The sequence below is a fragment of the Plutella xylostella genome, chromosome 10 (genome assembly GCF_932276165.1).
Source record: "Plutella xylostella chromosome 10, ilPluXylo3.1, whole genome shotgun sequence".
Classification (NCBI taxonomy): domain Eukaryota; kingdom Metazoa; phylum Arthropoda; class Insecta; order Lepidoptera; family Plutellidae; genus Plutella; species Plutella xylostella.
Genome location: NC_063990.1, coordinates 5,135,329 through 5,161,863, shown reverse-complemented (window position 1 = coordinate 5,161,863; position 26,535 = coordinate 5,135,329). Strand labels below are relative to the sequence as shown.

Below are 26,535 nucleotides of genomic sequence, written 5' to 3'. Positions count from 1 at the left end.
GTATAAGGGAGGCTGATGGAGGACTGCGAGCGAGGGCATTCATGTCAGAAACATTCCGGCCTTTTTCTCTTTCGTTGTTCTATTAAATTTCTCTAATTGTTTTAAAGCTTGGAAACACGACTGGGCTGGCCTTATTAACGGACATGTTCCGCTTTTCACTCTCCTCTCGATTCCATTGTGCCTATTGTAACATAGGTTCTCACTACGCGCAAAATGTACATGGAATTTCTTGTTTCAATCGCTGAAAAAGTAAAGTAGCGTATGAATTTGATACTGGTATGTGGTTGGTAACACTCTCGGGATTGAACCGTTAGCTGTTACAATTACTCACGGTCCACGGTTTCTCTCGCCTTTGTCTATGAACCTGTGCCTATTGTTGACCTTGGACCAATCGTGTTGCAACAACGTGTACCTAAATACTAGCCATGCCAATGCTCAATGTTCGAAACCGCCGCTGCAAACAAGAATTACGTCATCTTAAAAAGGCTTTATAATGTAAATTACTATTAAAACGACAATATTTGTCATAAAATATATTACATATTCGCATTAGGCACTACGCATTCGCTTACTGAAGCATAACGCTACAAGCTACATACGAACCCTGGCTAATAAGCTTTATCCCCGGATCGATATGCATGCACCAGTAAATACTTTGAAAATTATTACATATGCATGTAGTACATCGATCTGTCTCCAACGTTGCAAGCGGCATTCGGTCAAACGGTTTTTCTGTGAATAATTGACGAGCCTTCGTTTCTGGAAGCAACGGAACGCGTCGTCGATAGGTTTTGTAGGCCACCTGGAAGAGATCGCATAAAGCGACAAGGCCGCCGGTTTTTACTGTATCTAACTGTAAAATGCATACACAAATTTTACTTTAATACAGGTTGTCATGAATGAGGTGACGCAGGGGTATTTCTGAACAACTTTTTTTCAAGAACTTTTTTTTAAGTTTGCAAGAACAAGCTTTTCCATGGTAACTTGGTAGTTATACGACTTTTTAGAATTCGTTTTTTTTTACAAAAAGAGTCATTTTACGCTACGTTTTGTGCTAGGTGTTCAGAGACACACCGATACAGCCTTCTTATCGTTCCCGGATTAACAAGAGTAATGGTATTGCAGATATGGGCGTATTTGAGGACGCCGGCGACACGGTGGTGACCGCGGACTCGGGCGGCGCGGCCATCCTGGACCTGCCCTACATAGAGTCCGAGCCGCCGCCCTCCGTCATCTGGCAGGACGAGAACGGACCGCTGCGCTACGACCACAAGTACGCAGTCACGGACAAGCATCAGCTTGTGATATTGTCCGCTTCAAGAGACGACGAAAGGGCCTACAGGTACGCAGTAGCATTGTTTAAATGTAATTAAGTTTTAGTTTCTTATGTTGGTGTTACAAAGATAATTTACTTAAAACTGTTACTTTCAAGCAGTATTATGTGATAATGATGATAATAATAAAAATAATATCATGTTGACCCAAATTACGGAACACTGTCGCCCATTATGGTGTACTCACACGAAAATGTCGTAATGACAGTTGAATCATCTCATCACGTCGACTCTCGTAGATAACAGCGAAAGCTCTGCCGCGGTTACACGGTTATATGAGAGTTAGTTTACTGTACGGAATATGACACCTCACAAATGTTGAAACCGTATAATTTTCACGATGCGTCGAACCATAAAAAGCTGACTGGGCATTGTGCGGTGATTAGAATGTTATTGTTGGCTATATTGAGCCATTTAGTAGCTTATTTCAACATATCACACACCTAAAGGACTTTAATGCGAGCATTATAAGTTCCCAAATAACAAACTTCAAATAATTACTTTGCAGGCTACTTTCCTCTGTTACGTTTATGTATTGTGTTTTCAGGGTACGAGCAATAAACACGCAACTAGGAAAAGTAGAAAACAGCCCATACATAAAACTTAACGTTTTCGGAGATGATAATAAAGAAATACCGCCAGAAATAATAATTAAGCCTGAAAACACGAAAATAGTGAAAGGGCAAGAGAATACGAACTTGTACTGTATCGCGAACGCACGGCCTCTGCACGAGCTGGAGACGCTGTGGTTCAAGGACGGGCTGCTGATCGACCTGGCGGGCGTCACGTATGACCTCAACGACCCCTGGAACCGCACGCTGGGGCTCATCTCCGCCAACCTCTCGCACAGCGGCCAGTACTCGTGCCAGGCGCGGCTGCGCACCGGCGGCTTCGCGACCGTCTCCGCCTCCGCCACCGTCACCGTGTACGAGAAGCCTGTCTTCCAGACCAGCCTCAAGGCCGAGACGTTCGGGGAGTTCGGCACGTCTATAAAGCTGGAATGCGACGTGCAGGGCATCCCGCTGCCCAGCATCACGTGGTACAAGGATGGCAGGAAGATCGCGAGCGTGGGCGCGGGCGCGGGCGACCCCGCCGGCGACGTGGACGACGGCGGCGGCCGCTACCGCGTCGAGGTCGACCGCTCGCTCGCCATCACCGACCTCAAAGTGCAAGACATGGGTATATTTCAGTGCATAGCTAGCAATGAGGCTGGCGATTCTTCTATGCATACCTGGCTCAAGATCAAAAGTGAGTTCTGTTTTTATTTATTTCATTATAGATTTTAATGTGTATAGTTTCAATGTATACTGACTCATCCATTGTTGCTTGTCACTGTCGTACAGCTCAGGAAACTAGGCGAGTTCCTCGCAGTCATATGAAGTTAATAAGAATGAGGACCGCAGATAAAAAGGCTAAAACGTTCCGATTCGATACTGGCAGTAAGGATAATAAAGTTGTCGTCATTGTGCACTTCATTTTATAGCAGTTTTGTTTTTACTGCACAGTGTGTTGTATAATTTTGCTATTCTATTGTTTCTTGGTTGAGGTTTCCAGTTAGTTTGTAATTGCGTATCTTCACTATTTCTTTTGCAGGTAGTTTTGTCTGATGGTAATTTAATAGATACCGTTTATTCTCTCATTTATAATACTCAGACATTTTAGAAAATCGTATGAAGCATGCGACTAGAATTCTCACTTTCGACAGATATTTCTAACAGTATTTTTTGCATGCAATTTGAGAGTTTACTTACTAACATGTTTTAAATTTGTTTTTTGCATACTAATCCGTAGCAATCTGTTCCGATACAAATGCAGACTCAGTACTGTAGCATAGAAGAAATCTCAATCACTATACATAATACTTAAAATCTTTAGTTTTCCACCAAACAAAGGTTGGTTGGAAGAAATTGCTTCTTGGCAATAAGCCCGCCTCTGTATATACTTACTACTTTTAAGTCCATTTTTGTAACTGTTTTTATTATTATACAATAAAGTGTTTATAAATAATAGGAGCTAGGTGATCATGATCACTGATCTGATCACCTTATATTGTAGATCGTATTTCACCATTACGATCGACAGTCGGGGTCAAAAGTGCATATTATCCATATCAAAGTTTCCCTCTTTACTCGCTTAGCTCGCGTGTACAATAGCACTAATGATCGCGACAGTAACGGCAGTTTACATTCATAAATTTAGAAGCACAAAAACACCAAACCTTTTTTCATGCACATATCCAACTATAGTCGCATTTTACCCTATATTTTTGAATCAAAAATAGAACAAAAAAAGCTTGTATACCTAGTACCGTATAGTGTAATACCCCGTAGCAGCTAGAGCTAACTAACGTGTGTGCGTGCGTGTGTCGTAGCGTCGTCGCCGGTGATGCAGGCGGCGCCGGCGAACCTGACGGTGCTGGACGGGAAGGACGCCACGGTCTCCTGCCGGGCCATCGGCGCGCCCACGCCTAATATCACCTGGTATTTCAACGGTGAGTTAGTGAAACGGTGAATGCTTTGTGTATTTTTTTGTGTTCTATTAACATAGATAGATGTGTAAATATAATTAGATTTATTACAAAAATATTGATTCAAATTTATTGCTGAATTTGATCACCCCTTTAGAAACTAGTGAGATGATTGTACAAATGCACATCCTTAAATTTTATTGTATACAATTTGATGATATTACCTATATTGTACCGTGTAACGAGATGCTTCAATCCAATGCAGACACTTTACAGTGTAAAATAGTATTAGGTGTAATGCATATCGATCGTCGGTGAGCTCGCGCCATCAGCATAGAGTGCTTGCGGTTAACAACAAAACCACAAGCATTTTCTGTTTCGTTGGTCTCGGCTTGAGTGAGCGAGATCGCACTACTTTCGAACCAGCTCACGATGCAATATTTCCTTTCATTTTCAATTCAACTGCTCCTAACCCCTCTTTACCCAACGGTAAAAAAACAATGAGTTTTTGAAACTGTAGCAGGAACATCGGAACGCCTTTTCATAGTCTACACAGAAACACACCCTCATCATCTATCAGTAAACATATGCCCTACCCGGCCGAGACAAACCCGTGACCTGTGGTACTTGAGTCATTAGGATTTCCATCGTCTTCAGAATCCTCACGCTTCCCGATCCACGACTGACTTCAATGTCAACATCTCAACGAAACCTCCCAAACACGCCTACAAAACTAAAGTACCCACCTATAATTTCACACCATCCTTCCAGACTCCCTCATAATAAACTTCTCCGGTCGCCTGCAAGCGCTGGACGAGGGCGACCTGCTGGTGACCAGCGCCACGGCCGCCGACTCCGGCAAGTACTCGTGTGTTCGCGCCAACGACGCGGGCCGGGTCAGCGGGGAGGCCTACCTTACTGTTCTAGGTATGTGTAATATGTTGGTTTATTTTAGGTGATAAGTATTTACTGTGTGTCCATATGTGGGCTTACTTTAATCTTCTTGGTATGTATGTGTGGGGAGATGTAGATTTGATTTTCATCATCATCGTCATCATCAGCCTATAACCGTTTGCCTTATCGTAGTCTCCACTCCAGAACACGTTTACCCTATCGGTTATCAGTTCTTCAACATATGTGACCAATCCCTAATTCGGTGAATTCGGTGTCTGTGACTTTTTAGCTCTCTGTCGGATGAGATCTTTCAGAGAGGCTTTATTTAGATTTTTGAAACAAATGAATAAAACCGAAGTGAAATGTGACCGATACTCACTCGAGAAACTCGTCTCGCATATATGTAAAAACCAGTCTAATTGGTCCATCTATTTTAAAGCTACCTGCGACATATCACTTGGGACAACCGTATTTTTTGATCCCGTGTAAAAAAGTGCCTGGTAACATAGCCTACTATTATTATCACTATCAAGTGTATAAAAAAAGGAGCAAAAAATTAACCGAATGAACATTGATGGTTTTTTGTTAGGAATAGGACTACATATTTTATTTTTATAATAAGCTTTGATCGTTGATCATAGAAAAACATAATCAGGGTACATACATATAGTTACATATACTGCCGGAAACCGACACGGTTGTCGTAAAAAGATGTTACACAGAATTTGGATCTCGTAACATCAAAGATAATCCGAGTTGTTCAAACAAATCGGTTTACCAACCAACCGATACCTAAATACGGAATGCTTTCATTAGTTCTTAACCAGGTCATTGATAAATTATCTCGATACTATAAAATAAAATACTTAAAGAGTGGGTCCCCTGGAGTAAAATGCTTGTTCTTGTTAACTCAACCATGAATAGCTTTTTAATATCGTCTCGAACGAGGTAGCTTACCAGTCAAAGTGCTCCTTTTGTTATAATAATATTTTATTATAAACGTTAAAGTTTGTTTGTTTCTTTAATCTTTTCATTCAAACAGGTTGAAACAAACTGACTTCATTTACATTGAATAATATGAACTATCTTTACATTAATTAACCATAGGAATATTTTTGGGCAAAGCTTTTAGTTGCTATTAATGTAATAGATACCATATTTTTTCCTTCTTATTATTATTTAGTATAATATTAGGAATATACAGGTGTCCCACTATAAAGTGCACATCCGAAGGATAGTGACAAAAGTCGTCATTCTAAACAACTATAGTTCAAAGTCAAATAATTATGGTTTTTTTTTTCGCAGTGAGGACTCAAATTGTGGCTCCTCCGGTGGACACGAAGGTACTGCTCGGTCACACCGCGACCATGCAGTGTAAAGTATCCAGCGACCCCAATGTCAAATACAACATCGACTGGTTCCATAACAAACAGTAAGTAATACCTACTTACATACCTACTAGTTTTACATATTAAAATAAAGAATAAATACACTCGCGAGCAATGAAAAAGTGAATATTACTAACTAAAAACGTAAATATTTTGATAAAATTCAATGATAAAAATTAAATGTAAAAAAAAATTGGGGTTATTTTGTAAGTGGAACTATTTCATTGCTCGTGAGTGTATTGTATAATCGAAGTTAAAAACCTCGGCCAATGAGTGAAAATTCATGCTATTCTGATTCCCTTTGCCCTTAATGTATTGTTCACCTTTACCTAGGTGTGGTGTTGTTATTATTATGCTCCAACTCAAACAGGTGTATAATGTTATGTGTGATCGATCGTGCGTAGTAGCTGTAACGTAATACGATGATATAATTACTCTACAAAGCCTAATCTAGAGCATGTAGCTGTTCATGACAGTAAATTGAATGAGTCAGTCTCCACCAGAATAGGAATATTGTTAGTAATACTAATATAGCATGACGATGCGCCCGAAATACAATTTCATCCGGGTTCTATCCGAACTTAACGTACAAAGGGTTTATAGTATAAACCTGTACAGTTGTAGTTAGCGAAAATTAAAAAAGTTTACTTACTAAAATGGCGCCACTAGTACAAACTATAATTGTTTTGGCCAACTATACAACCATTGATACATGAATAAACCCCTAACATTATCCTCACCCCTCCAGGCCAATGACGGTGGGTTCCCGCGTGTGGGTGGGCGCGGACGGCTCGCTGCAAGTACAAGCCGTACGAGCCAGCGACGCCGGAGAATACACATGCATCGTGACGTCAGCGGGCGGCAACCACACTCGCCGCGCGCTCCTCTCCGTCATAGAGCTACCCTTCGCGCCCACCAACGTGCGGGCATCGAGGATAGAGAATGTGTCCCAGAGAGCGGTCAACGTGTCCTGGACGCCGGGCTTTGACGGCAACTCGCCGATACAGAAGTTTATTGTGCAGCGGCGTGTTGTGCCTGAGTTTGGTAAGCTTTTATTCAACTTTATACAGGGGCCAAGGTTCTGTAATTTCAAAAACTTGTTATTATAAATCGTTTGTTTTGGACCAGTTGGGACAACATATCTTTCGTAAGTGGCTATAGCCAGTGATATTTACAGTACAAAGCTCTGCTTTCCAGCTTTTCTGACTCATAAAAACATAACAATAATTCCCCCTACAGGTCCTACCCCAGACCCGCTGCTCAACTGGGTGACAGAGCCGATGAACGTATCGGCGACGCAGCGCTGGGTGCTGCTCACGAGCCTGAAGGCGGCCACGTCCTACCAGTTCCGAGTGTCAGCTGTCAACACCGTGGGCGAGGGGCCCGCCTCCGACCCCACCGATGTACTCACGCTGCCGCAAGAAGGTATGATGAGATGTGATTGACGGTGAAACAAACACTGCAAGATAGAAATTAGTTATCTTAAAAGTCAGCAAGATATTGAGACTCTTCTATGTAGTTTGACCGTTAAAATCAGCTAGACATAGAGACTGCTAAGTAGCATACTGCTATAGTCAGTTGTAAATATGATCGATGAATCCCCAGGTGTGATACCTCAGCTAGTTATTTGTATTCAAATTCAATATGTGCTGCGTTGCGAAAGGAAACAATTATTATGCAAATTAAGAATCAATGCAGGTTTTCTGACGATGTTTGCCTCTGTGATAAATAATGTGATGTTAATTTTAAACATTTGTTGAATTATGTTAATAGAAAACGGCATAATTCCTCGAAAATGTTAAATATTTAAGTGAATGAACATGGCGCACAGGTTTTCAGTAAAATCAACATTGTAGAAGTATAGCAACTCGCTCTACCTACTTATATTATTATTTGTGAGAGATTGCCCATGTCCAGCAGTAAATCCCTTTATACACTCCCCTATGCGTACTGTGTAGGTAATCTAGCTATATATCTAGATAATTTCATTACATCGACAGTGCTAATCAGATACAATTTGATGTCACCATAAAAATTTCATAAAAATATCACTTTCTCATTGGCAAGAAAATGTACACACACTTACATTGGCTCGACTCATTCTGCACAAATCTACACCTAAATATTTGATGTACTTGTAACATAATCTTGATCATGTGAATGTTGTTCCTCATCACATTAAAATGTTCTCTTTGTACTATCAAGCAGCCAGCGACCTAATTTGCTGCCAAGGTATGCAGAAAAACTTGATAGTAGGTGATAATTACCAGTTTTGTTTGATCGTGTATGTGAAATTATCGGTTCTGAATGTTTTGTGAATGTGTTTTATTTGATGATATTTGAGTTACTGGTTTTTTATTATTAAGTTGGCTGCAACGATTTTTTATCAACTAAGTGTTATGTATGTATAAGTGTTTGCTGTTAGCAATTAAATGCTTATAAACATATATCTGTCCAATCGCATTTAACTGCCAACAAAGTCCTCCAGTTTAAAATATTCTACGACACAATGATAACCAACTTACATCATTCATCTGGAGAGCCGTAAGCAACTGCATGAAACATCTAGATACACCTTTTTCATACGTAAGCATGTGTCTTTCCCCTCTACTATAATCATATTAACTTTTACTCTAATGACTGCAGCGCCCTCTGGCCCTCCCGTGGGCTTCATGGGCTCGGCGCGATCCTCGTCCGAGATCATCACCCAATGGCAGCCGCCGCTAGAAGAACACAGGAATGGACACATCCTCGGATACGTCATCAGATACCGCCTAAAGGGCTACGACAACAGCCCCTGGACCAATCAGAACATCACCAACGAAGCGCAGCGGAACTACCTCATACAAGACCTGATCACGTGGAAGGATTACAACGTTCAGATCGCGTCGTACAATGATAAAGGAGTAGGGGTGTTTACAGACAGTTACACGATAAAGACGAAGGAGGGAGTACCTGAAGCTGCGCCTGATGAAGTCAAGTGCGAACCGTTCAACTCTACCGCTATCAGCGTGGCGTGGATACCGCCTAATCCGCAGAATATTAATGGTATCAATCAGGTACGTAGCGCTTCCATTAAAACCTCAATTTCACAGTATCTTCAATGTACGGATATTTTACAAAAAATATAATTTCAGGGCTACAAAATACAAGCATGGCGTTGGGATGAAACCGAGAACGCTAACGTTGAACAAAAACTGATGAGTGTTCCTCCGAACCTCCTGGATCCTCTGACGGAGCAGTCGGCCGTTATCGGCGGGTTGGAGAAGTTCACGGAGTACAATATATCAGTCCTGTGCTTCACCGAGCCGGGCGACGGGCCGCGCAGCGAGTTCGTGCTTGTTAGGACTAAGGAAGATTGTGAGTTCTATTTGCTTATTTTATCGATTTTCCTTTGTGCCATCATTATAGTTTCAGCGGCTACACATGCCCGTTGCTGGCACACTTGCATACCAGCTTCATCATTGTGTATACGCTAATTGGCATGCCTGTATCTTGCAAACATGGCTGGTACTTTCACGGCACTTTTATTGGCCTTAGTCATTTAATTAAAAGCTTTTGTAAAACTGATGTCTAATTTTAAATATGTTTTCAGTACCCGATGAAGTATCAAATCTATTGTTTGACGATATTTCTGATCGCGCCGTCAGAGTATCCTGGTCGCCTCCTAAGAAGTCGAACGGTATATTGATTGGATACAAACTTTCATACCAAGTGAAAGAGAAGGATGATACGTTCAAGGAAGAAATTCTACCTCCCAATGTTACAAGCATCAGAGTGGAGCATTTACAGGTATGCATATATGTATTTAAATTATGTAGATCATAGAAATGTACCTGTTCAGTAGAACCTCAAAGAAAAAAGACGATTTCGGAGAAAAATCTTTAAAAAATATACGTAATCAAAACAAAATCTTTATCAAATACCTTTCAGATCTTTCCTCAATCTCAGGATCTCTTTTAACCTGCCAACCATATGCATAATAATATATCATACGTACAATTCCCAGGCGACAACCCACTACACATTCTGGCTGCGCGCACTGACTGCGGTCGGCGAAGGGGCTCCCAGGAAGGCGGTGATCCAGTCGGGAGTCGAACCAGTGCTGCCCGACCCGCCGCGCAACCTCGCTCTGTCCAACATCGCCGCCTTCTCCGTGCTGCTGCAGTTCACGCCCGGGTTTGATGGAAACTCTTCGATATCGCTGTGGACTGTGCAGGTTGGTTTAGGCAAAGATATTTACATTACAGTCTTTGATCAGTGTGTCCTACCGGTTATGACCTATGGGGCTGAAACGTGGACACTTACAGTGGGACTGGTTCACAAACTGAAGGTCACTCAGCGAGCTATGGAAGGAGCTATGCTTGGAGTCTCTCTGAAAGATCGCATCCGGAACGAAGTAATCCGACAAAGAACTAAAGTCACCGACATAGCTCACCGAGTTAGTAAGCTTTAGTGGCAGTGGGCTGGTCACATCTGTCGAAGAACCGATGACCGATGGGGTAAACGTGTTGTGGAACCTGGAGTGGAGGCCGCGACCTCCGGCTAGATGGGGTGACGACTTGCGAAAGGTGCCTGGTTATGATTGGATGCGGAAACCTAAATATCGCATCCAGTGGCATGCTTTGGGAGCGGCCTACGTCCAGCAGTGGACTGCTATTGGCTGATGATGATGATTTAAATTATAAGTTTGATTTGGGTACCAATATAATAGGGAATATGCATAAATTTTTTTAATACTTTTATTGGATAGTTTTACATCACTTTATTATAGTAAAAAAAAATTCAACGCCAAAATAAGTAATTTAAGGTATTTTAAAGAAAGTTAAAAAATTACAACCATCACGACCACTTTGAAATTCCCGTCAGGATGGCGGGCTGGTGTGACGTCATAATCTTTTAATTTCACGGCTCAGAATAATGAGTCTTGTCAGTCGGCATAGATTTTTTACCTAATCAAGTAATCACAGAGTACTTTTGTATTTTCAACAAACCAATGTTGTCATGGTAACAAACGAAAAAGGAAGTGTATAAAGTGTGATCAGTGGCTGTTTTGTAATGGTAATAAAGTGTGACCAGTGGCTGTTTTGTAATGGGAGCTCGTAAATAGCTACTAGTAGCTCTTTTAAAATGGGAGCGCGCAAACCAGAGGACCTTTGTACACAATATTACGCTATTATGGCAATATGAATAGTAATATTTGTATTGTATGTAAGTACTTACTGTAACTTTGGTTCTCAGTAAGAGAGGCTAGGGTTAGTGGGTCATTCTATTCTATTATCTGTGGGGGTGTAAGAACCTGCACCTGGTTCTCTTGAATGGAACCATTGTGCATATCTCAAAGGTCTAAACCCCCTTCCTAAGCTTGGACCATTTCCCACCACGCTGGTCCACTGCGGAATGATATCTAAATGTGCTTAATCTAAATATTGAGGTTTCCTCACGATGTTTTCTTTCACATGCTACATGATTATCCCCGAATTTAATTCTACAAAAATAATAACGTATAACATACATATTATCTTTTATTTATTATAATATTTTCCGCTGCTGGCCACAGTTTACTCGTTCATACTGCGTAATAAATTTAATGTGTCCAGTTCTTCTGATTACGAGAATTCTTCCATAACTTAATTTAGAAAAAAATAACAACTTTTAAAATATACTAACGACTGCCATTATAACCTAAAAGTAGAAAGAAGTAGAAAGAGCAACTTGTGTCATGTTCATGTCATAATACTTACAATACAAATTTAATTTTATTGTGTTGCAATATGGAGCATATTTGAGTGGCTCGTTGACTAGCGAATGGCTGTTTACGCCTCATTACAATAGAACAACTAGTGGCAGCCTATACACTACCAAAAAAATATATATAAAGTCCTAAACTTTGCAAACAAACAAGCATATCAAACAAGAAGTGGAGAGGTTATAGGAGGCTAGGATCTATTGGAAGAATTTTTATGTGATCCATCGTATCTGATCACAACGAGCATCACAAACACTCGGTGACATTAACATTTCTTTGTTTACACTTGACATTTATTTAACTTCCGCCGTAAACGCAAAGAAGTTATTATTCTGAGATTGATATATAAAGAATTTTGACGTCACAACCGCCCTAAGAAAATGGGTGACGTTTCTCTGAAGTTAGAATTTACCGAAGTTTTTTTGTACTTTTCAACTTCATTTACTTGCTCAAAAATAAATTATAATCAAAAATATTGATGGAGGCGTAGTTATGAAATAACAAAGTTTATTATAAATAATATTTGACCTTTATTTGAACCTCTTGCATATTCCCTATTGGCAAACGCCTTCACATACCTACTCCAAAGCTCTGTTGTAAAAAAAACTATGCTGTAACTGTAAATAAACATACCTAAATTATCTATAGGAATAAATTCCTCTGATTCCAAACTGTGCTCTGTAAAACGACATAAAATAACACCCATCAAACCCACAGGCCCAAACCGCGCGCAATACATCTTGGATGACGATCTACGAGGTCAACGCTCCCGACGCCCAGTCCATCCTGGTCACTGGCCTGGTTCCCTTCACCACGTACCAGCTGCGTCTCATAGCGAGCAACGTGGCGGGGTCGTCGCAGCCGTCCGAGCCCTGCCCCGAGTTCCAGACCATACAGGCGCCGCCGCAGCACCCGCCGAGAAACGTCACTGTTAGGGCTGTCAGCGCGAATAACTTGAGGGTTCGGTGGATTGTGAGTATTCTTGTGTTTTTTTTTTCAAGGTTTATACTTCCCTAAATAATTAGGAATAAGTATATCCTTGTTTTCATGAAACAATGACAATAAATGAAATTCCTCTATATGGACATCTTTTTAATCTATCGTCACTAAAAGCAAATAAATATTGGCAGTCATTGTTCTCTAACACGAGCTATTTGAACTAAGTACTGTGGTATGTTAACTCAACAGAAAGTAACTTTATTATATTCCCCTCACAGCCGCTCCAACAATCGGAATGGTACGGCAACCCTAAAGGCTACAACATCACGTACTCGCGCTGCGGCGGCAACGAGACGCTATTCAGCATCATCGAGGACCACACGGCGAACTCACACGTGCTGACCAACCTCGAGGAGTGGTCGTTGTATGAGATACACATGACGGCGATCAACGAGGTCGGCGCGTCCGCCACCAGCCCCACGGCTAATGAACGGACCAGGGAGTCGGGTATGTGTACTGATAAGTTATAAAATAAGTCTTATTGTGATGGAGAGGCCGTGAAGTTGAAGTCCTGAGATTTAGCTATTTCCATTCTAGAAATGTATAGAGTCATATGTAGGTAATAAAAAAATAAAAAACCGACTTCAAAAACCCACTAAAATGTAAGTAATAATTTAAGGTTTACACAAATTATATGTGACAGTACAAATATACCTAAGCAGGAACTGTTCTTTTTTGATGTTGGTGCAGTGACAAAGTAATCTGAAGAAATATGGCACCAACTTCAAAAAAGAACAGTTCCTGCTTAGGTATATTTGTACTGTCACATATAATTTGTGTAAACCTTAAATTATTACTTACATTTTAGTGGTTTTTTGAAGTCGGTTTTTTATTTTTTTAAATTATTATTTTATTTTATAGTTTTTAGTTTATTTGCAATAATTTTTAATCAAAAGTAAGATGCAAATGATACCAAAAAGTCCTACTAATCAATACGAATCATTCAAGCCTATACACGAGGTAGTTGCTATATACCGTTGAGGAGTTCCCTTGACTGCCTTCCGTTTCCATCATCAGATCAGCTCAAGGTCACCATCATATTTTATTGTTATAAGAACTATATTTACGTTCTTAATTTCATTAGAATCGGTTAATATGTGTCCAAAATGGAAATTCATACCCTGTTTTTACCCCTTTACCCACCCTTAGGGATGAGATAAAATTCTGAAAAAAAATGGGACCACCTGGAAGCTCAACCCAATACAACAAAAAAAGAATTTTCAAAATCGGTTCATAAACGGCGGAGTTATCGGTGAACATACATTAAAAAAAAAAAAAAAAAAAAATATCCCGACGAATTGAGAACCTCCTCCTTTTTTTGAAGTCGGTTAAAAACTGGAAATAGCTATAAGTATTAGGCAAAAAATAATAAAGATTTTATAGTACGTATTTAGCTTTGAATTGTCGTTAAACATAGAGATGCAGCTGTAATTAAGACGTGTTAAATTTTATAAGCCTACGAGTATAACCTGGGTTTATTTACTTGGCAACTGGCAACTTCAAACTGAGCCAAAGGTCAAGCCTGTACATCTGACATACTATCAGGTTAAGCTGGCCAGGTGCCTAGTTAAATCCGGGCGGGATGTACCTTACTTTCTTGCACTAGCTACGCGGCATACTGCGACATTCTCACTGCTCGATTGGTTAAGAAGATATAGGCCCTCCTAACCCCACCCTTCTTCCAGTGCCGTCGCGCGGACCATCCGACGTGTCGGCCAACGCGACGTCGTCCACGACGGTGGTGGTGCTGTGGGGCGACATCCCCGCGCAGGACCAGAACGGCCTCATCGAGGGCTACAAGGTGTGCTACGCGGCCGTCAAGCCGCCGCCAAGGCAGGACCATCAGAAGGTGAGCTTTTATTACTTACATTAATTGAAAATGATAAATGAAATGAAAAAATATTTATTTAAACTAAAGATTATGAAAGTTACAAAAGGGTGTGTGTAATTAATTTGTTCTTTTATAAGCTTCTAAAATCGTCTAACATCCCAGCGACTCATTTGTAGGTTCGATGGCTTTTTAATGGTGTCTGATTTAACACATTGCTAGTGGTTAACAGCATCGGAAAGGGGTAACTTGAATAAAGATTATGTTGAGTATATTGTACTTGTATTAAACTAGAATTCCTTGCGGTATAAAAAACAAGGCTTTCGTGGCATAAGCCCAAATTCACAAAACCTTTAAATTCCAGGTGGAATGTCAAGCCATACCTTCAAACCAGACGCACACGATCACTCTGACGGAACTTCGAAAGTACGTAGTGTATCAGATACAAGTGCTGGCCTACACAAGGCTAGGGGATGGAGCGCTCAGCGACCCGCCTATTCAAGTGCGGACTTTTGAAGACAGTAAGTAAATTGATCTGTATATTGCTTAAACTTAGAAAGGTCATCAAATAGTTTCTGTCTTCTTAGCGCCTCGGTGACAATATGTATAGCTGGACTAGTGTTTGTCACAGAGCGGTTAAAGGAATAGCCAGTCAGATTAGTTATCAGTTGCTGACTGGCCAGTGTACGCCGTACGTGTATAAGGCAGTGTTGATACGCCTTCCGGAGGCTCCTCTACTAATAGTCCGGATGAGATTTAAGTCTACACAAGTACACAGTTCAAGGTCTAAAAAGTCTTATAAAAATACATAAACACAATAGATAGACGTTCCATGACGTGTCTGATTTTCATTGGACAAAACTTAAAATCATTCAGAGGGTAAAACCGAACCCGCGTTGTTCTATGTTCAGCTATTTTAAATCTCCTCTACATTGACAGCGCCCGGGCCTCCGTCCAACGTGTCGTTCCCAGACGTGACGTTCACGACGGCGCGCATCATCTGGGACATGCCCGAGGACCCCAACGGAGAGATCCTCGCCTACAAAGTCACGTACCATCTCAACGGAACCGCTCAACACCAGTACTCCAAGGATTTCCAGTCTTCTGATAGGACTTTTAGGTGCGTAAATAATCACAATTTACAAGTAAGTTATACAGGGTGACTGGAAAGTCGATGTATTCCTTTAAAGGGGTTGTAGATGAAGGCGTTTCCAGTCGATTGAACCCCATAATGCATTATCCGAAATTCAACCATTTCTGAGTTATTTAAGTTTTAAGATTTTTTAAGAATTTTGCCAAAATTTATGTTTAAAAGCAAAATATTAAAAAAAAATACTAGCCATGTTGTATCCAGTATCCCTTTTCGTAATTTGAGGAATACTAATCCATAATTTCCCTTTCAGAGCTCTGGAGCTGCTCTCAGAGCGCTACTACGTGTTCACAGTCCGCGCACAGACACAGCTCGGCTGGGGCGGCACTGCTCGAGCTTTAGTCCTCACTACGGGCAACCGCGCGCTGCCCGCGCCGCCTCAACATGCGCTAGTACAGAGGTCGCTATTGCAGCCGCATCATATCACGTTCTCGTGGACGCCCGGCGATGATGGATATGCGCCGCTGAGGTTCGTGCTGCTACTGTGTTAAGCTGCGTACAGACCGGCCAAACGAACGCCAACGAACGGGTTTCGTTGACCTTCGTTGCTGCAATCTGCCCTGTATTATGTATGATAAATATCCATCGTTAAGCGTTCGTTGGGCCGGTCTGTACGCAGCTCAATTGATGACTTTGTTTATGGAAGGAAGTCTTCTAGAAGCTAAAAGGACGTCGGCTTTCCTATGCTATGCTTATTCGCGGTGAGTACGCAAACACAGCTCGGCTGGGGCGGCACTGCTCGAGCTTTAGTGCTCACTACGGGAACCGCGCGCTGCCCGCGCCGCCGCAGCACGCGTTAGTTCAGAGGTCGCTGCTGCAGCCGCATCATATCACGTTCTCGTGGACGCCGGGCGACGATGGATACGCGCCGCTGAGGTACGCACTTTTAGACATACCTTTGTGTGCTATTGGCGCCTGTACAGGGTTTTGCAAAAAGGGTATACTAAGCCGAAACCTACATGTGCAGCATGGTATATTTAAGTTCAAAAATGAAATCAGAATTTCAAAATTCGCGAAAAAAAAGAAAGGGAAGAAAAACATAAGGGCTAGACTAGGGTTTGTAGCATTGAGCTACAAACCCTAGTATAGCCATGCCATATGTTTTTCTCCGACACGGTAGGCAGAATAAAGTGAGTCATTTTCAATTTATTATCAGTAACGTTTATTTCAGTCGCAAGCAAAACCCAAAATCTATATTTTCCTTTCCCATCTCCAGATACTACACAGTACAACAGAAGGAAGAAGGCGGCACGTGGCAAACGATCCCCGAGCGTGTGGACCCCTTCGCCACCTCCTTCACTGTGGAGGGGCTGAAGCCGTACACCGGCTACCAGTTCCGCATCCGAGCCACCAACGACATCGGGCCCAGTCGGTATAGTAATTCGACTGAAAGCGTACGGACTTTGCCGGCCGGTAAGTTGTTGATTATTGTTTATGTGAGAAAGATATTGGCAGAGTATCTAACATACCTACATACATGTATACTTGTGTAGTGACTGCCTTAGCTGTGCTTTTATGAAATTTTTTGGTGCTGGATTATTGAGGTTCGGTACTCATCAGCATCAACATACCTACATAAGTATAGTGTGACCAGACCATAATAATATCACAATTTATTTACTGAATTATACATCATGCTTTAACGTTTATAATATTTAGTATTGAAGGTACTTAATGCATTTGCGAAGAATTCATTATAAGTAACTTACTTCTGCTCTAAAGCAATCTATCAGTAAGAAATTCAAAATACGCCATTCACGTCGCAGTTAGTCAACTTTTTTCCTCTTATAAATTACTGATTTCAATTACCATCACGTTTCCACCCGCAGCGCCAAGCAAAGCGGTAGAAAATCTCCACGTAGTCCCGATAACGCCGAGCAGCGTGCGCGTGCAGTGGTCGCCGCTGTCGGAGCAGCACTGGAGCGGCGACACGGCCACCGGCGGCTACCGAGTGTTCTACCAGCCGCTGACGGACTTCCCCACGCCGCTGCAGCAGACCATGAAGCAGGAGGTGCCCGGGATTAAGGTAATTATTGCGAGAGTGATAGTGGTTGGTTTTTTATGAGCGTCAGTGAAAGAGGCTGTTGTATGTCTATTAGCGATCTGACTTCTCGACCTGCTGCAGCAGACCATGAACCAGGGGGTGCCCGGGATTAAGGTATTTATTGCGAGTGATAGGGGTTGGTTTCTTATGAATGTTAGGAAAGAAGGATATAGCTTTCTATAGTATAGCTATCTGGCTGATTTCCTGATAATACAAGTCTGGAGCAAAGAATCGCATCCCAGAGTTACAATGTTACTGAAGGGGGTCACCACCCGCAGCGCCAAGCAAAGCCGTAGAGAATCTGCACGTAGTCCCGATAACCCCGAGCAGCGTGCGCGTGCAGTGGTCGCCGCTGTCGGAGCAGCACTTGAGCGGCGACACGGCCACCGGCGGCTACCGAGTGTTCTACCAGCCGCTGACGGACTTCCCCACGCCGCTGCAGCAGACCATGAAGCAGGAGGTGCCGGGGATTAAGGTACCTACTTGTTGCGAGTGTGATAGTGGCTGGTTTTTTATGAGCGTCAGTGAAAGAGGCTGTTGTGTGTCTATTAGCGATCTGACTTCTCGACCTGCTGCAGCAGACCATGAAGCAGGAGGTGCCCGGGATTAAGGTAATTATTTTATTGCGAGAATTATTGGAGTTGTTTTCTTATGAGCGTCGGTAAAGGAGGCTGCAGTAGGTATTACTGTTAGCGTTCTGACTTCCAAACGCGGCTGCAGCAGACCATGAAGCAGGAGGTGCCCGGGATTAAGGTACATGTTGCGAGAGTTTTGTGTGAATTTTATGAAAGAACACTATAGTTTTTTCCACCCCACTGCAGCTGGAGGTACTGGGGGTTAAACTACTTGAACTTGGTTGTACCATCGAGGAAAACCCTCCTGGCCCGATTACAAAACAATATCCCGTGCGAATTGTCGTGCGAGCTATGTTTTAATGTAGGCCATCGGCCGCTTTCCCGATCGCTTATTTCATAGCTGGCTCGAGATACCTCCGTCTTACTCTCCCCGTATTCCATATCTAGTGTCAGACCATGACAGATTTCAAACCAAAACCCGCAAACTAACCATAATAACATCCCATCTCTACCACTCTCACCCTGTCTCTCCATCCACAGACAGAAGAAGTGGTCCTAACCGACCTAGCCCTAGACCGCAACTACGAGATCAGCGTCTACGCGGTCAACTCGCAAGGCTCGGGCCCGTCGGGCACGCCGGCCGTGGTGTGGGTGGGCGAGGCCGTGCCCACCGCGCCCCCGCAGCACGTGGAGGCCGAGTCGAGGTCGCCTACTGAGGTGGCCTTGTCGTGGCGGCCGCCGCTGCAGGCGCAGCAGAATGGGGATCTGCTGGGGTATAAGGTGAGTGGATAGATAAATTGACAAGTACTTTACTTGCTTACGTTTTATGCTGCATTCTTTTGACAATGAGGGATAAAGTCTTCGATTATAAGCCTTACACTTTGATAAGGCGCCTGGCTGCCATTGTTGAACACTCAGAGCTATGACCTATATGGATGGCGTCTGGGTGACGTAATTTGGATATCGTTTTGATAATCACTATCATTATCAGAGGGCCTATCACGGGCTAACGTGGCAATTTCATAATACACAAACATATGGAAAAAGAAGAGCGCCAACAGTCACTTTTGGAACTAACATAATTTACCTTACATTTTGACAGTGACAGTTGACGATACGCAACGTAAACGGATTTTCGAAAACCTTGTAATCGCTGCACAGGTTTATTGAATACCAAAAAACAGACACATACTACTTAAACCACGTACGTAATGTAACCATAACACTCATCCACCCTACAGATATTCTACCTAATGACCGAGTCGCCCGAGGAGCCGGAGGAGGCGGGGCGGCGCGCGGAGGAAGAAACAGAAGTAGTGCCGGCCACCGCCACCGCGCACTCGCTCGTGTTCCTCGACAAGTACACGCAGTACCGGATACAGGTCAGTATTTATTAGATAACTGCTAGATATATGTCTGATATATGTAGGTGAAACATTTTACATACATTGACAATCAGAAAGTGTACACGTGCCAGCAGCGAAGGTAGCGTAGGAGCCATGGTCAAAATCAATCGGAAAAACCATCACCAAGTTGCAGAACTACCTTAATATAGTTTCGTCTGACGAAATGCGATATTTTTAAAGTTTTTATAAAGGTATCTGTGACCTAGCTCTTCCAAGGGCAACACCGGTACACACCAATTTATCGCACCTATCTATACACAATATTATATGTAAACCACCGAACTCATCAAAACCATCCTCAACTTCAACCTTCCACCCCCCAGGTGCTAGCATTCAACCCAGCGGGCGACGGTCCACGCTCATCCGCTGTGCTAGTCCGCACGCACCAAGGTCTCCCCAGTGCGCCGCGCAACATCACCTTCACGGACATCACCATGAACAGCCTGGTCGTGGCGTGGGAGCCCCCGCAGCGCCGCAACGGACACGTGCACTCGTATTTGGTGACCTATGAGACGGTTGAGCAGGATGAGAGTGAGTTGGTTATTGATTATTGGTTCAATATGTTTTTTTTTTGGCTGTAGATTTATTAGTTCCAAGTGAAATCTTCGTACAAATGAAAGCTATAGATAGCATCCTATGGGGTGCTATAGGAGAGGCGCACATCCAGCAGTGGACTGCTATACGCTGATGATGATGATGTACTTGTGAAATATGATACTAAATAAAAAAACAATCTAATCATTCCTAGCTATAATATGCTCCGTTTTTCAACAGAATTCAGTAAGCAAGTGAAGCAGAAAGTAAGCGAGCGTCGCCTGCAAGTGGGCGGATTGGAAGAGGGGTCTAAATACGTGTTTGCGGTGCGCGCGCTCACGATAGGCCCCGGCCCGCCCAGCGAGGCGAGAGTCATCACCGGCCCTCAGGTATTTTCATATGATATTTCATTTAGCTTTTATAATTTACAAGAAAACAGAAAGTTCTGATATTACACAAGTTACGGTCCTTTTGGATAATCGCGCAAATTATAATGAATATTATAGTGTGTAAGCAACCGTAGTAAAATAAAGACCCAATACCAACAGTCTGTCAAGGTAACGTTAGCACTGTTATACATACCTATTGTTATTATCATCCTTATCCTTACTTACTAATATTATAAATGCGAAAGTAACTGTGTCTGTCTGTCTGTTACTCTTTCACGCCAAAACTACTGAACGGATTTGAATGAAATTTGGTATACATACGGTGTAGACCTTGGGAAAGAACATAGGCTACTTATTATCCCGGAATTCCCACGGGAAAACTTTTAATGCGAAGCGAAGCGCGCGGGAACAGCTAGTTATTTATAATTTATAAACCGATGATGTTTTCACAACGCTCCTTTGCCACCCCCAGGCCGGGTCACCTTCAGAGCCGCGCGGGCTACAGCTGGAGCGCGCGCCCGCCGCCTTTCACCTGCGCTGGGAGAACAGCGCCTCGGGGAAGGGACCGCTGCTCGGATACTACATCGAGGCCAGGAAGAAAGGTACTGCTATTTGATATTATACCTACCTACATGAAAATGTAACTTATAATTATGTTTGATGAGGTATGGCGGGACGACGGACAGATTTTTGCCCAATTGGCGTCAGGTGGTCGACAACAGAGACGTGTGGAGTAAACATGGGGAGACCTTTTCCCAGCAGTGGGACACTAATATGGCTACTAAAAAAAAATGTTTCAAGCATAGAACAACGCGGGCTTGGGTGCTAAAATTGATCCAACTTCGAGTTAGTGTAAAATGTGTTGGTAAGGTTTTTAGCGACTACCAAATAAAGTATTTAAAACATTTGAAAGTAATATTTTTGTATGTTTTACGCAGCCAAGGAAAATGAGTGGCTACCTTGTAAGTCTGATGTTCCTCGTATTCTATTTAAAACAACCTAGAGGTCAAAGAACTAACTATTTACACTATCTTTGACAGACGAACCCAGATGGGAGCCGATAACGAAGACAACGAACGGCATTCTAGAAGAATTCACTATTTCGTACCAGAGTCTGCTGCCCTCTACCAGTTACTTGATCCGGCTGATTGCCTACAACATGTATGGCATCAGCACCCCGGCGTATGCCAAGGAGGAGGTGGTGACGCCTTCCAAGTTGTACCTCGAGTATGGGTACCTGCAGTACCACCCGTTCTACCGCAGCCCATGGTTCATGGTGGCCCTCGCTGCAGCCTCCGTCATCATCATTATCATGGTCATCGCCATACTTTGTGTCAAGAGCAAGAGTTATAAGTATAAAAGTAAGTATCTACTACATATCATAAAGTAGCAATTTGAATATAACATAATTACCTATTATTTATTTATCATATCATTTTTATTCATGTTAAAACAGAAGAGGCGCAGAAGACACTAGAAGAATCTCTAGCCGGAGAGACGGAGGAGCGCGGCTCGCTGGCGATGGACCTGTACCGGTCGCGCGTGAACTCGGCGTGCTCGGCGTCGGGGCTGGGCGGCGGCGGGGGCACGCTGCGGCGCGGGGGGAAGCCGCCCGCCGCCGGCAAGTGCCCCCCGCGCCCCGCGCCCGCCTCCGTCGCCTACCACAGCGACGAGGAGAGCCTACGAGCCTACGAGGACCAACAAGACGACTCCTCGCTCACCGAGAAACCCTCAGAAATGAGCTCCTCCGACTCACAGGTGATCACCATCAAGATCAGCGTCGTCTAATACTCACGTGTGCCGTACTTCGCCTTATTTAATAACCATTTTTTCCCCCCCACTAACCTAACGATCGGAAAACGCGACGGTAAATATCAACGACATCACACCACCGCTGATATGTCTGTATGTTCTAATTGTCCACGCTTTACATCAGCACCGTGTAGATCGTTCTATTTCTTTCACGTTTTGAATTCGATTCGACCAGGGTTTAAAAAGGTAAGTTTAGTCTTCCCACGTACATAATATATTTAGTCATCAGCTAATTTTGTAAATATTATTTGCCTATCCATATTATGCTTTCTAAATTTATAAAGACTACAGAAGCAAATTATAATGTCGATTTCTATAACTAAACATAAAAGTCAATGATTACGGCTGTTAATAATTAACCAATCATGTAGATACTCAAACACATCTTAAATCAAAAGTAACATTATTGAATATCTATAATATTTCATAACCATTAGTCCAGGTACAAAATTAAGAGACTTCTAACTAAACTAAGCTAAAATCATTTACAGAACTCGGAGAGCGATAACGAGAGCGCGCGCTCGGAGCCGCACTCGTTCGTGAATCACTACGCCAACGTGAACGACACGCTGCGGCAGTCGTGGAAGCGCCAGCGGCCGGTGAGGAACTACTCCAGCTACACCGACTCGGAGCCCGAGGGCAGCGCGGTGGTCAGCCTCAACGGCGGCCAGATCGTCATGAACAACATGGCGCGCTCGCGGGCGCCGCTGCCCGGCTTCTCCTCCTTCGTATGACAGCAGCAATCGGCGCTGTCGCCCGCCACGCTGCAGCCACTCACCACGGCACACTGACGTGTCAACTATGCCCGTTTCCAGTATCCAACTTATCACCACTCGATTCTGGTGTAAATACGTTGGATATTAAACGGTCGCTCCCCACACCCAACACTGCCATCGAGTTAGCAACATTTTTATATGTAATGTACCTACTTAATTTAATTTATTGTTCCCATATTCCAGTTAATTTTAGAATGATTTTTATAATAAACTTTCGTATTATAGGCTAAGGACACCTATTTTTAGAATTTAAACGATACTGTACTTAATAACGGCAGCACATTTGTATAATATGAAATTCAAGGCAGTAATTGTTAAGTAATACTATTTAACTTTTTAGGGTAATTCAATTGCTGTAGCCAATCCACTGTAGCTGAAAGCTACGTATAGCTTTAACTTTTTACGTCACAATCCTCACAAAATATGAGAAGTGACTGTGTTCAAATTAAACTGTTGTCATAATAACTACAATACGACTTGTATTTTAACCACTGCTGACGCATTTAGTTTAGATTTAAGGTTATTTTATAGTATAAAAATATGAGATCTCGATCGATTTACATTCATCCAAATGCAATTCCCTAAATTGTGTCATATAAGTAGTTTTAAAAGAACATTTAACCTCGATTTATTCTAATCTGGTGCTTTCGTTTCCTATGTACGCCACAATATTTGTTTTACAGGCCGCCGTCGATTTTTTCCGTAGGTACTTACCTATGTCAATTTACGACCATAAGTTTTGCGTTAACATTTTCCGTTCTTAAAGAAATATATGATAGCCTACGTTGTATATTAGAAACCAGCTCTATCGTATGTTTACCGTTATGAAACTATATAAAGTTATCTTCATGAAATGGCAATTTACAGTTTACTGGTAGGTGTTGTTGAATGAAATGATAGTATATTGAAACAAGTATTGTTTGTTAAACTTGTTTAACATATCCAGTTCAATATTATGTTGTAGTCATAATATAATTTTAAGTTAGGCAGCTTTATTCCTTGTATATAATATAGAAAATTGACTGATAGTTTTATACAATTTATATTTTTAATTGTAAATAAATTACCTTAATCATGATTGAACAAATACATTTGGCACAACTCTTTTTTAAAACTGTGATCTATCATAACTTCTACTATATTTAGTATATCTATCAAGGGTATTTTCGTCATAATAGATGTTAACTTCAATACTTTACTAATAAGAAATAGGTTTATATATTTGTAATAAGATGCACTATACAGTAATTCAAGTATTTTTTTCATGAATATATAGTTAAGCAATATTCAAGCTGACTTGATTTTGATAAATACTGATTTAAAAGTCTACATTTTAACTTTTAGTAGGTGCCATTGAAGTCTCTGGAAGATTTAAGACTTCATTTTGATAATATTAGTTGAAATAAAGGACAAATGGTAGTAACAATTAAAATTGGTTTTATTATATTGACTGGCTTCGGAGTTGCTTTACTCAACTCACAAAATATAATGGGGATGTTTTAGTTTGTCACTAGATTGAGAGATTACACACCTATAGCTTACACTCCTATATACAAACTTACTTTTACTATTATGTAATCTGAATAACATACCAATACTCTAGGTAGCTTAGCAGAACGAATAAAACAATGAACATAGTTAAAAAAAACTGTATTACAATTGGCTCATTTTATCAAACCATTCTTTTGGTACATACTTTGGGCAGTTCCTCCATTGTTTGATTACATTGAATGCTGCCAAGTCAACAATAGTAAACTGTTTGCTGTAAACCCACCCATCATACTCAGCAAACAGCTTCTTCACTACAGTTTCTTTGTTCTTCTCACTTGCTCTTTCCAACTGACTGTGGCAGATGTCCAGTAAAGCATCAGCAGTGAAGTCTTCATTGTCATATGGTATTTCATTCGGAAAGACCAGTGATAGATACCTCAATATGTTTACATTGCCAACTATGGGCAGAGATAATGATGATAATTTTAATTCTGGGTCTGCTGAATCTGCAATAGAAACATTTAAGGTAAAGTTTTGGAAAACTTAATTCAATAGTATGGTAGCTCAAACTACACATGGTAGCTGAGTTTTGAAAACCATATTATTATCTCCTACAAAATAAGTTTCTTGTTTAACATGCATGGATTACAATTAACTGAATATTTTTTATCAAAATTGTGTACAGTACAACTCACCATTTACAAATATCAGTCTTACAACTGGTCCAGAGTTATTTGAAGCAGATTGTAATGTTTGAACAAATGACTTGATTTTGGGCACTTTCTGAGTAGGTACAGATGAGTGGATGTGCCAATAAATCTTGACTGACGCAGAGATCTTCTTCAATATTATATGAATGTACCATGGAAGGTTCTCCGCATTTGCAGTAAGTACAACTTCATCAGGTGTTATATCCTAAAACAAATCAATGCAAATCAAAATCCTATTTCTAAACAAATGTGCCTTACTTGCTAATTGATTGACAAACATTTGAGATTTTGTTAGTATGAATCTATGTAACTATATTAGCCTCGCAAATTACAAAGTAATCTATTAACAGCTTCTTTGCTGGGAAATCAGACTCAATTTTAAATTAATTATATTGTGCCTACATTCTAAGGATTAATAAAGTGATTAGGATGTTTATGAACATTGCAGAGGGGAATATAGGTTAGTATGAAAATCACAGCAACAAAATTTCATTAGCTAAATCTTAAATGGTACAAACTCACAGGTTTTAATTGCTTCGATTTGATTTGCTGGCAGGAAGACGCTTTACATGAAGAACTTATAGCCTTTATTTTTTCGTAGAGAAGGTCTAATTTTAGGAGAAGCTGATCCTGACGTGTTACTAACTCAGCCATTTCTTTGTTAGGAGCCTGTAATAAATGATAATAGAACAATTATTTATGTGAAACCACGTTTTTATAGCATAATAAACAAAGCAATCCACTTTTCATATAAAATTAAATAAACCTGAAGAAACTTGATAACCTGCTGGCTGATATTGATTTCTTCGTCTTGGTTGAGACTGTCGATCGGGTCGTTTATGGGTTTAATCATATACATGCACTTTGGTAGTGGTATTTCTTCATCGTAAGTGATTATTTTCTTCATACGGTACATCATTTCTAATGATAATTTACGATGAGAAGAATAAAACTCGAAAATCTTACCGAAACCGAACCTGTAAAAAATA

The 26,535-nt window shown here is 41.6% G+C and overlaps 2 protein-coding genes across 3 annotated transcripts in view; one reads left to right on the top strand and one right to left on the bottom strand.

The window, feature by feature from the left end:
* LOC105396506 (protein sidekick) overlaps positions 1–24,772 on the top strand; it is a 47,746-nt gene extending 22,974 nt beyond the window's left edge. The window contains exons 4-31 of the mRNA XM_048623315.1: positions 1,126–1,342; positions 1,882–2,582; positions 2,678–2,773; positions 3,706–3,825; positions 4,573–4,728; positions 6,001–6,127; positions 6,832–7,127; positions 7,323–7,508; positions 8,730–9,142; positions 9,221–9,443; positions 9,679–9,875; positions 10,093–10,302; positions 12,550–12,804; positions 13,050–13,278; positions 14,517–14,680; positions 15,024–15,180; positions 15,599–15,779; positions 16,063–16,278; positions 17,026–17,222; positions 17,639–17,835; positions 18,969–19,208; positions 19,670–19,810; positions 20,158–20,365; positions 20,609–20,757; positions 21,230–21,359; positions 21,798–22,118; positions 22,214–22,515; positions 23,061–24,772. Coding sequence (XP_048479272.1) covers positions 1,126–1,342; positions 1,882–2,582; positions 2,678–2,773; positions 3,706–3,825; positions 4,573–4,728; positions 6,001–6,127; positions 6,832–7,127; positions 7,323–7,508; positions 8,730–9,142; positions 9,221–9,443; positions 9,679–9,875; positions 10,093–10,302; positions 12,550–12,804; positions 13,050–13,278; positions 14,517–14,680; positions 15,024–15,180; positions 15,599–15,779; positions 16,063–16,278; positions 17,026–17,222; positions 17,639–17,835; positions 18,969–19,208; positions 19,670–19,810; positions 20,158–20,365; positions 20,609–20,757; positions 21,230–21,359; positions 21,798–22,118; positions 22,214–22,515; positions 23,061–23,303 — 6,272 coding nt within the window. The 3' untranslated portion in view covers positions 23,304–24,772. The remainder of the gene's footprint in view (positions 1–1,125; positions 1,343–1,881; positions 2,583–2,677; positions 2,774–3,705; positions 3,826–4,572; positions 4,729–6,000; positions 6,128–6,831; positions 7,128–7,322; positions 7,509–8,729; positions 9,143–9,220; positions 9,444–9,678; positions 9,876–10,092; positions 10,303–12,549; positions 12,805–13,049; positions 13,279–14,516; positions 14,681–15,023; positions 15,181–15,598; positions 15,780–16,062; positions 16,279–17,025; positions 17,223–17,638; positions 17,836–18,968; positions 19,209–19,669; positions 19,811–20,157; positions 20,366–20,608; positions 20,758–21,229; positions 21,360–21,797; positions 22,119–22,213; positions 22,516–23,060) is intronic.
* Positions 24,773–24,980: 208 nt separating this feature from the next.
* LOC105381876 lies at positions 24,981–26,525 on the bottom strand. Of its 2 annotated transcripts, none has more exons than XM_011551680.3 (4): positions 26,313–26,525; positions 26,069–26,215; positions 25,532–25,751; positions 24,981–25,342 (listed from the first exon to the last, which is right to left on the bottom strand). In XM_011551680.3, exons 1-4 carry the CDS (start codon positions 26,463–26,465, stop codon positions 24,999–25,001), a joined length of 864 nt encoding a protein of 287 aa, XP_011549982.3. In that variant the 5' UTR covers positions 26,466–26,525; the 3' UTR covers positions 24,981–24,998. The 2 variants fall into 2 exon arrangements, with proteins under 2 accessions (XP_011549982.3, XP_011549983.3); XM_011551681.3 differs by having other exon boundaries at positions 26,331–26,525.
* Positions 26,526–26,535: the final 10 nt, after the last annotated feature.

What these genes read in the sequence shown, in the direction of transcription:
- LOC105381876 (XM_011551680.3), bottom strand. Translation starts at nt 26,465, where the DNA reads ATGATGTACCGTATGAAGAAAATAATCACTTACGATGAAGAAATACCA. An exon ending in AATCGAAGCAATTAAAACCT is followed by an intron (nt 25,752 to 26,068) that starts GTGAGTTTGTAC and finishes GATTTGTTTTAG; the next exon opens with GATATAACACCTGATGAAGT. An exon ending in AAGACTGATATTTGTAAATG is followed by an intron (nt 25,343 to 25,531) that starts GTGAGTTGTACT and finishes TTTCTATTGCAG; the next exon opens with ATTCAGCAGACCCAGAATTA.